Source organism: Perognathus longimembris, chromosome 25, assembly GCF_023159225.1.
Source record: "Perognathus longimembris pacificus isolate PPM17 chromosome 25, ASM2315922v1, whole genome shotgun sequence".
NCBI classification, from domain to species: Eukaryota; Metazoa; Chordata; class Mammalia; order Rodentia; family Heteromyidae; genus Perognathus; species Perognathus longimembris.
In genome coordinates this window covers 16,886,926-16,897,752 of record NC_063185.1, presented here as the reverse complement: position 1 = coordinate 16,897,752, position 10,827 = coordinate 16,886,926, and the positions used below count along the sequence as shown (strand labels likewise).

General features: G+C 40.8%; 1 protein-coding gene across 1 annotated transcript; it reads left to right on the top strand.

Moving 5' to 3' along the window:
• LOC125341977 (olfactory receptor 2Y1-like) lies at positions 1–936 on the top strand. Its single transcript, XM_048334116.1, has one exon. The coding sequence runs from the start codon at positions 1–3 to the stop codon at positions 934–936; it is 936 nt and encodes a 311-aa protein (XP_048190073.1).
• The last annotated feature ends 9,891 nt before the right edge of the window (positions 937–10,827 follow it).

Here is a 10,827-nt window from a genome sequence, read left to right as displayed (position 1 = left end):
ATGGGAAGACTCAACACTAGTTTAGATGATGGCTTCATTTTGGTGGCCTTCTCAGATTGGCCTCAACTGGAATTTCTCCTTTTTGTCTTCATTTCCATTTTTTACTCCCTAACGCTCCTCGGCAACACCACCATCATCATTCTGTCTCGATTAGACCTTCGACTGCGCACACCCATGTACTTCTTCCTCTCTCATCTCTCCTTCTTGGATCTCTGCTATACCACCAGCACCGTGCCCCAGCTTCTGGTTAATCTTTCTGGACTTGATAAGACCATCAGCTATGGAAGGTGTGTAGCACAGCTTATCATATTTCTCTCCTTGGGTGGGACTGAGTGCATGCTCCTGGTGGTGATGGCCTTTGACCGCTATGCCGCCGTGTGCCGACCACTGCACTACACCACCATCATGCATCCTGTTCTCTGCCAGACACTGGCGACTGTTTCCTGGGGGGGAGGGGTCTTGAACTCACTGATTCAGACTGGCCTCATGATGGCCATCCCCCTCTGTGGCCATCAACTGAATCACTTCATCTGTGAGCTCCCTGTCCTCCTGAAGCTGGCTTGTGAGGACACGGGAGGAATAGAGGCCAAGATGTTTGTGGCTCGAATCATTATGATTGCCATGCCTGCAGCTTTAATTCTAGGCTCCTATGCACACATTGCCAGGGCAATGATGAAAGTCAAGTCAACGGCCGGACGAAAAAAGGCTTTTGGGACTTGTGGGTCCCACCTTGTGGTTGTTTCTCTCTTCTATGGCTCAGCCATGTACACCTACTTACAACCCAGGGAAAGTTATTCTGAGAATGAGGGGAAGTTTGTTGCCCTTTTTTATACTATAATTACTCCCATGCTCAACCCTCTGATTTATACTCTGAGAAACAAGGATGTGAAGGGGGCTCTGTGGAAGGTACTAGAGAGAGGCAGAACTGTAGGGTAGGAGGAGAGAGGAAGTCCAGTCAATTTTCTGTCATAGCTCTGGGGCCAATCCTATTCCTCAGCTCTGTGAGTCACTTGAAAATAACCCTTGATAGACCTCAGGATTTTGATGCCTTCCTCTTTTAAGAATTGGATACGAAGATATCTAGGAATGCTTTCTAGTTCATCATTTATGGTCATTGCACAGTGAGCTAACTTACACTACAACTCATGAAGAAGAGATGTATTTAAGGAGAAAGAATAAGTAATTAAAAAATAAGAGAGAGAAATTTCTGCAGTGGAAAGGCATGAGAAATCTAAGTAACACCCTGCCAAACTGGGGAGATAGTTGAGACTTCACAATCCACCATTATCATTTGGTTTTGAAGGGTCCTGAGTTCAGAGCCTCATGCAATGCCAGGCATTGGCTATTGCCTCCTGGGTGGGAGGGTTGGTGAATTCTCTGCTTCTGACATGCCTCACAATGGCCACGTCAAGTCAGCATTGTTGCACTGTTCTAATTCTAGGGTCCTATGTGTTGAGGACCCAGCCAAAGGCTGGGAAAAGAAAGGCTTTCAGAACTTGTGGGTCAAATCTCATGGTGGTTTCTCTTTTTTTATAGTGCAGCCTTGTACATATACTTACAAACCAGGGGCAGGTACTCTGAGAATGAAGGGACGTTTGTTACCCATTTTTATACTATAATCACCCCCATGTTCAGTCCTCTGATTTAGACCCTGGGGAATAAGGATGTGAAGGAGGCCTTTCTACTACAGTGGCAGAGGATCAAGGTAAAAAGGGAAAATACAGGCAATAGGATATTTGTTCACAGCTCCCATATCCATTAACCATCCTATTTGGTGAGTTGTTAGTCACTTAGAAGCCCTTGGAAGCCCTCAGGATTTTTGTCTTCCTTTCTGGGAAGTTGGAAGTGGGGTTTTCTAGAGCTGCTTTCTAGTTCAATGTCTATGATCACTCTACAGGAGGCACTAAGTGGTGACTTAACAGTAGAACTTGTGAGAAGAATCACCTTGAGAATAGAGTTGTTCTGGTCAATATGTGTCAAGTATTGATGTGTTCCCACAGGAAATTCTTCAATAATTTTAACAACTCTAAATACAATTCCATGATTCATAATGGGATGCCACATAGATTATACTTTGAATGCAGAGGACACGTTCACTGATGATCTTCTACTTAACTGTGTATGTCAGGACCTGTTTCAAGTGTTCTGACAATTGCTGCCCTTCATGCCTTCTAGTAAGATACTGCTACTTGGAGCAAATTAGATCATGGTACCATGACATGATCTCATGTCATTTACCTACTTATAAAACATCAAGCAAGGTCATTTAAAACAGTACTGTAGGAATATCTTTTGTCTTTACGCACAACTAACGTATGTGGCAATAATCCTGCTTCTTGAAACCTTTGAATATACTCCATTGTCACACTTGCACTGTTGCAATTCTTTTTTTTTTTTTTTTGCTAGTCCTAGGCCATGAACTCAGGGCCTGAGCACTGTCCCTGGCTTCTTTTTGCTCAAGGCTAGCACTCTGCCACTTGAGCCACAGCGCCACTTCTGGCCGTTTTCTGTATATGTGGTGCTGAGGAATCAAACCCAGGGCCTCATGTATACGAGGCAAGCACTCTTGCCACTAGGCCATATTCCCAGCCCCGCAATTCTTACACTAAATGTAGGTATATTCCCTCTGCCCCTGATCAAAACTGAATGTCGGGCTGGGGATATAGCCTAGTGGCAAGAGTGCCTGCCTCGGATACACGAGGCCCTAGGTTCGATTCCCCAGCACCACATATACAGAAAACGGCCAGAAGCGGCGCTGTGGCTCAAGTGGCAGAGTGCTAGCCTTGAGCGGGAAGAAGCCAGGGACAGTGCTCAGGCCCTGAGTCCAAGGCCCAGGACTGGCCAAAAAAAAAAAAAAAAAAAAAACTGAATGTCAAGTAATTCTCCCTAAAATGTGGTCCTACTTACCTAGGCATAAAGTAGATGATCAGGATTTGAATTTGCCTATAATATTCCAAAATACTATTTAATTATTATGTGAGAATCTGTTTTTCTATTTTTAGGACAGCAACCAATAATTCTGCCTGCAACAAATAAATAATTTTTTCTCCTTACCTTTTCATGTCAGATTTATGCTATTTACACTGTAATATTTGTATATTAGTCTACCAGAGAAGAGAGGGCTATTTGAGCAAACAAGAAAGAATTTGATAAATTTTTGTAATTGATATCTTCATTATTTGGCAATAGTAAATTAAAGTGTTCAATTATATTAAAGAAATCTTATCCTGTAAAGCAATCTTAAAAGACTCATACATTTGGACAGTCATTGCTTTTGCAATTCACATTTGTGAATTTTCCTGAAAACCCACAGGCCTTTGGTCTCCTTGGACCTTCATAACCATGGAAGTAGCTAATTGATCAGCAGAGATGATGGGTCCCCTTAGCCATTAAGTGCCAGTGAGTGATTCCAGTGTCCCTTAGATGACATCTGCGAAAGTAAGAGTGACTTCCCTGTAGGAGCAGAATATGAACACTTGGCATCTATCTCCTTTGTTTTTTAGAGCCCAATTAACTGTCATCTGAAGTCATTTAAGTTTACCCTTAATATTCTAACCCATCTAAAGAGATATAGGAAAAAAAGAGACTGAATAGGATCCATGGAACAAAAAAGAAAAGAAAGGAAGAATATTATTTCCTGTGTTAGGAAAAGCTTTGACTATATGTATTGAAACTTTCCTCATCTTTGCAACTTGTTTTAATTATAAAGCACTTAATATCTTTCCAGTTGTTCATTTGATAAACCTATCATATAAAGAAGAATCTTTTAAAATAATTTTAAATGCAATACAATGAGTTAAATTTAACAGTTGAAACAGCTAATGTAGTGGAGTAGCTCTCTGTAAATTTAAACTACTTCACAACTATGAAAAATGCTTGATTTTTAAAATACAGTCACAACTACAGACATCTTATTTTTGGCAAAGGTGCTTTACCACCTTCTCTAACCAACATTAGAGAAAAGACAGGCTATGAAATTAGACCCCTATCTCTCACAGTGTACAAAAATCAATTCAAAATGGACTAAAGATCTTGATACAAGTCCTGAGGCTTTGAAACCACTAGATGAAAATGCAGATAAATCTCTTGGAAAACATAGGCACAGGGAACTCTTTATTTTTTATTTTTGCCAGTCCTGGGGCTTGGACTCAGGGCCTGAGCACTGTCCCTGGCTTCTTTTAGCTCAAGGCTAGCACTCTACCACTTGAGCCACAGCGCCACTTCTGGCCATTTTCTGTATATGTGGTGCTGGGGAATTGTACCCAGGGCCTCACGTATATGAGGCAAGCACTCTTGCCACTAGGCCATATCCCCAGCCCCCCTCCTTTTTTTTTTTTTAACAGGGAACTCTTTATGAAATAGAATCCAAACTGCTCAGAAAATAAGAACAATTAAAATGGGATTGCAAAAAATCTAAAACCTTCTGCACAGCAAAGGAAACAGCTACCAGAATCAAAACAAAACCCACAAAATAGAAGAAAAATCTTTTCCAATCCTTTCCAGTTATTCATTGGATAAAGAATTAATATACAGAATATACAAAGAGTTCTAAGCACTAAACATAAAAAGAATAAGGAGGCCAATTAGTTAATGGGCAAATGATGGAACAGACATCTTTCAAAAGATAAAGTACAAATAGCTAACAAATACATGACGAAATGTTTACCATCCTTAGCCATAAAGGAAGTGCAAATCAAAACACCCTTGAGGAGGCTGGGAATATGGCCTAGTGGCAAGAGTGCTTGCCTCCTACACATGAAGCTCTCGGTTCGAGTCCCCAGCACCACATATATGGAAAACGGCCAGCAGGGGCGCTGTGGCTCAGGTGGCAGAGTGCTAGCCTTGAGCGGGAAGAAGCCAGGGACGGTGCTCAGGCCCTGAGTCCAAGGCCCAGGACTGGCCAAAAAACAAAACAACAAAAAAAACACCCTTGAGATCTCATCTCCTCATAGATAATGGCTATTAAAAAACAACAGGGGCTAGGAATATAGACTAGTGGTAGAGTGCTTGCCTCATATACATGAAGCCCTGGGTTCAATTCCTCAGCACCACATATATAGAAAAAGCCAGAAGTGGCATTGTGGCTCAAGTGGTAGAGTGGTAGTCTTGAGCAAAAAAAAAGAAGCCAGGGACAGTGCTCAGGCCCTGAGTTCAAGCCCCAGGACTGCCCCCCCCCCCAAAAAAAAAACAACAACCAACTAAAAAGAAACCCAGAAAATCCTGACAAGGATTTAGGGAAAGCGGTTCCTCATGTGGTAGGAATGTAACTAGTGATGCCATTGCTATGGAAATCAATATGGAGGTTACTTAAAATCCAAAACAGAACTACCATATGATCCTCCTACATCATTCGTGGGTATAAATCCAAAGTCAACATACAGTAAGTCAACATACAACCGAGATACCTATTCAGCCATGTTTATAGAGGCCCTATTCAAAATAACCAAAATACATTATCAGTCTCCGTGCACATCAATGGATGGATAATGAAAATGTGGTAAATGTGCACAATGGAGTATTATTCAGTTGTAAAGAAAAATAAAGTTACATTTTCACAAAAAATAACACTAGAAACCATGATGTTATGTGAAATAAGACAGACAAATATTGCATGTAATCTCTCAAATTCAAAAATCTAGTCCTTAAAAATGAATGACATTGCTGGGCACCAGTGACTCATACCCATAATCCTAGTTACTCAGCAGGCTGAAATCTGAGGATCAACAGTTCAAAGTGTGCCCCACTGGCTTGATTTTGTGTCAAGTATTTTTGCCACAGCAACACAAAAGTAATAGGCATGGCCACATTGTAGATTTCTCCATGAAAATCTTCTTTGAAGCCAGGGAACATGTGAGTTTCTGTGGGTTTTTTCATATTTTGGAGTACTGCTTCTTACTATGCTAATACAGACATCTCCCCTTCCAATAGTGGCCCAAACATAATAAATACCAGTGAATACATTAGCTGGAACATTGTTTAGGGAAATTAATTATGGAGATGACCAGTTACTTGGAGCCGTAACTAAAGCCCCACAGCACCTCACCGTGGCAGACAGGTAGCAGGTTTCTCATGACTCCATGAGCTGAGGATGTGGGGACAAGCTGTGCTGGCCATGGGGGGGGGGGGTGGCACCTCTGGATGGACAGCACCAAGAACATATCATGGTGGGTCCCTCACAGGGCCAACCAAACACAAGCTGTGGAGTGTCTCAGAAGGAGCATTCTACAGGACTCTCTTGTTGGTAAGCCATGAAAATAGTTGTTCAAAGTTCATCTGGGATAAGGGGAGAGACACTGCCATTGAGTTCAAAGGGACAGTAGGAGAAATGTTTGCTTTAATGATCATAATGTATAAGATTTGGTCATTGTCCTCTCAATCAATGTATTTTCATTCAAGTGCTAAAAATAAAAAGGTACAGACATTACATAATGACTAGGATGCCTTCTGAGAAATGTGTCATTAAATAATTTTGTCATTGCTCAAAGACTGTATAGATTGGTGTAGAGCCACTAAGGTGAAAGATGAGGAATCCCAGGTTTCAGAGTGTCATGGGTCAATCAGAAATAACATAAAGAGAGCACTTCAGTGTAGACAGTGTGTAGGGAACAGAAAAAAAAACAGAGGAAGATGATAAAAAGCCATCCATAGATTATAATTGCCATACTGGGGCCCAGAGGACTCCAGGGCTATGTTCAGTAAACAATGATCTACTGCTTTTGAAGAGCCATTACTAATGCACTTGGGGTATAAATGGTGTGCTCAGTCTTAAGGACAGGAAGTAGTCTGATACATTACTTCTTTCTTGTTCTCAGTTACCAGGAGCATCATGGGATCCTTGAGAAGGATGCTTCCGCTGCTGAGAACATGAGCCTCAGCCACATCTGTTGTTAAGGGGAAGACACAGTCATCATGACTTCTCAAGGAGAGAAGTTCTAAACTGAGTCCCTCCTACTTCAGGTAAAATTGCAACCAAAGAGGAAATTATCTTCTTCATACATCACTAGATGCTGTCAGTCTCCAATGAGCCAGGGATCTCTCTTGGAGCCAATAGACTTGAGGGAGGTAAAAGTGGCAATGTTTTATCCTTAAACTCTAGGTAAATGCTTTATATGAGGTGGGCCACTCTATCTTTTCTATTAGAAATCTAAAGACCAAGAAATATTCCACTAGGAAATGAACACTGGGCTTCATTGGGGAGAGCATCTTGAGGAATAGACGAACATTAAATTCATGAAAAAAAAATGTCTTTTTCATGAAAGACTGTCAGAGTCTTTTGTGCTGCCCTATCTATCCATCCTCTGCCTACTCTATATCCACCTTAATCAAACAATTCTCACTTGTGTATCTTTCTCTCCAAGTTCATAAACTTAACATTAGCTTTGAATGTTAAACATAAGAGGTGACTTATTATCACTTTGAAGTCCCTTCTAAGATTCAAATCCTGTAATGTCAATGCTCTAACATGCAAAGTCAATGACAGACATCAGAGGCAGAGGACACAGAACAGATGCAGGGCCAAAGTTTTTGAGATAAACCTAGAAGCACACATTAGGAAAGCAGGCAGCAAGTGTAAACCCATCCTAGATGGAGATGATATTCTGTGTGCCAAATCACAGGAGAAACAAGCTATTCATTCATATAGTCATTGGGTATCAACTAAACTGACCATGATCATTCTCTGGATTTAAATGCTTATAGTAGGAAAAATGGAACTGTTTGCTACTAAAATTTGGATGAAAGAGGTTTCCAGATCACCATAAAGTCTTGTGAGATAAGATGGAATATCATGGTTTGTAGTATGAAAAGGATGAGGTTCAGACAGAGAGTAACTGAGTCTGTAGAACAGTAGGTAGTGATGGAGATGGGTAGATGGATGCTTTGGGTGCCTAGTTAGACTCAATTATAAGACCAACCTCCCAAACACTACCGCATACAAAGGCATAATGGGCAAATGTAAAAGTAAATTCAAACTTAAGAATATATGGTGGGACAATGAATGTAATTAGGAAAGAATTTATGGCAACTCTTCCTTTGCTAAAATAGAAGATGAAAATCTGTGTATTGAGTGTAGTCACATGTTAACTTAACAATATTAAACTAGAGGAGTGAAGTATACCATTAACATTGTTGGGAAAAACAAACATGATTTCCCAAGAAGTTTATTATATATAAACATTCACATAGACCCAGAAAGGGTTGAACATAGAAAACCACTCATCTTTGTAATGTAGAAAGTGAATATGCAAAGTCAAAATATAATTAGTATTAGAAAACTAAAGAAGATAAGGGTTAGGTGCTCAAACTAACATGATCTTTCATTTAATACAGAAATAGTTTTGCAATGTTCCGAAAGGTCACCATTCGGCCTATGAATAAGCACTAATATTTGATGTTACTGGAACATTGCTTCCATTACAAATGTCTAATTTTAGGCAACTTCATTATTTTTCCAAGGCTTTTTAAAATATTGAGTCACAATCTATGTTTCTGTAAATGTCACCAATTGATCTGAGTTTGGGCTTCAGAAGTTCAACCAAGTATTTTCCTAGGACAGATGTCTAAACAGGTGCATAAATGAACATGCATTCTCTTTTACAACCTAAAACCTAATTAGAAACATTGGTTTCTCATGCAGAACGCTACAGATGCTTCATCAATTTCATTGTCCTTTTATTGTATAGAGTTAGCCAAGGTTCTGATTCAAAATTTGCAAAATTCTATCTTACCAATCCAGGCTACCAAGTCCCATATTTTTATGTAAGAATGAAATTGTAGAAAGTTCATCTGTGAACATCTAGTGATGGTGGAGATGAAAATGGGAGTCACTAGAAACCATTTCTATCAACCCTACTCCATTTTGTTCCTTTACTGGAATGAAATAATCAAACAATATGAAAGGAAATGGACATCTTCAAGCTATCTCCTTCACTAGAGGAATATCACAGTAAGTAAAGCTTGTATGTCAGGATTACTTTCCTCAATGTGGAAGCACTTTCAGTTGGAAGAGGTGGTTGGCTCTCTATGCTCCCTAATGAGGCATCCTTACCCACTCACCCACATGCACTGAGCTCTCCAGTACTGCTAAGTCCCTGAGCCCAAGTGAACAGGGGCCAAGGCTGGCCTGAGTTATGAGAGGTAAGACTGGGAACACTATGTACAATCTATCAGACACTTCAATGTGGGTTCAAGTGAAAGGTTAGCTGGTCTTGAACAAATACGGAAATGTTTCCCAGTGAAAATATAATGCTAAAATAATTACCAAATATGAACATAAGCCAGACCCTAGTTACTAAGCATAAGGAAGAGAAAAGCTGTCTGAGGGACTGTGAAGGTGCCATAACTTCGGCAGTTGGTTCCTGTATGACAGATTTAACATGGTAGTTTGGGGAGAGGAAGGTGAAATCTGCTGAATGCAGAGAGTCACTGGTATTAGTTCCAGGTCACATTTAACGGAACCATTCTGATGGGTACTGAAGCTATGTTTCTCCCAGTCAGCCTATTTTCAGAAGTGACCCTTGTAGAGTCAAAAGCGTGACGCATCTCCAAAAGAAGGAACTCCCAAGCAGACACATGAGTGTCAAAGTCCTAGGTAGGCAGAAAAATTGTCAAGATGATGGACCATAGGTAGAGAAACTTTGCCCTTGAAGCTATACAGTATTAAGAATCTCCTTGGGCTGGGGATATAGCCTAGCGGCAAGAGTGCCTGCCTCGGATACACGAGGCCCTAGGTTCGATTCCCCAGCACCACATATACAGAAAACGGCCAGAAGCGGCGCTGTGGCTCAAGTGGCAGAGTGCTAGCCTTGAGCGGGAAGAAGCCAGGGACAGTGCTCAGGCCCTGAGTCCAAGGCCCAGGACTGGCAAAAAAAAAAAAAAAAAAAAAGAATCTCCTTGGATGTGTTGGCCACGTGGTAGAGCACTAGCCATGAGCAAAAAAAAAAAAAAAAAGCTGAGGGAGAGCACAAGGCCCTGATTCAAGCCTCCAGTACCAGGAAAGCAAGGACACAAGGAAACAGGGAAGGGAAGGGGAAGAGGAAAGGAAAGAGGAACAGGAGAGGAGGGGGAGGGGAGGGGAGGGAAGGAGGAGGCCTTACTCCTTTCTAAGCACCTGTTAAAGATTTGTTTGAGGCATCAAGGAACTTACAGATTAAAATGATGTTATGTGCCAGTAGTGACTAGAAAATTGCATTTTTCCATAATTAGATGCATGATCCATAATGGATCAAAGAATCAGAGAAATCTCTTAAAGATGGAAATAAGAGAGCTGGGAGATGTGCAAAAGAACAGACCAGTGAGGAAATGAGCCAGGGAATTAATTAAGCATGGTCTTGCTTGAATATCCTATGTAGAGGAATTCTTCATCAGAAAGATCCTGAATGATATAAATTAGACAGGTCAAAATCCTCTGATGATCTTTACCCACTTTGATCTTGTATTTGGTTAAACTCAGCACTCCAGTAGGCAAAGTTGTTGCATGTTGAGCATCTCATTCCTATGCCTTTAGGACATCAATGCCTTCTAGTTGTAAGTCTAGTAAAATGACTGTCATTTTTGCAAAAAGTTTGATCGTTCCCATTCTATACTTGTCTAATTCAGGTTCAGTATTTTCTTTTCACCTACTTTGGTAGCCACTACTACAGAACATCATCTCTACTTTTAGACAAGGAAGCATCACATCCAGAGGGCTGAGTGGCCTGGCTAACATCATGGACCCAACAGGCAGCAGAACTAGGGTTCAAGCCAAGGACACATCACTCCTAGCCCGGTGACCTCTTAGAAAAGAGCAGAATTAAAAACAGAATGCTAAATTTAAAAAAAAAACTGAAT

Bases quoted from the DNA above. Each gene is read 5' to 3' on its own strand.
- LOC125341977 (XM_048334116.1), top strand. From the start codon at position 1: ATGGGAAGACTCAACACTAGTTTAGATGATGGCTTCATTTTGGTGGCC.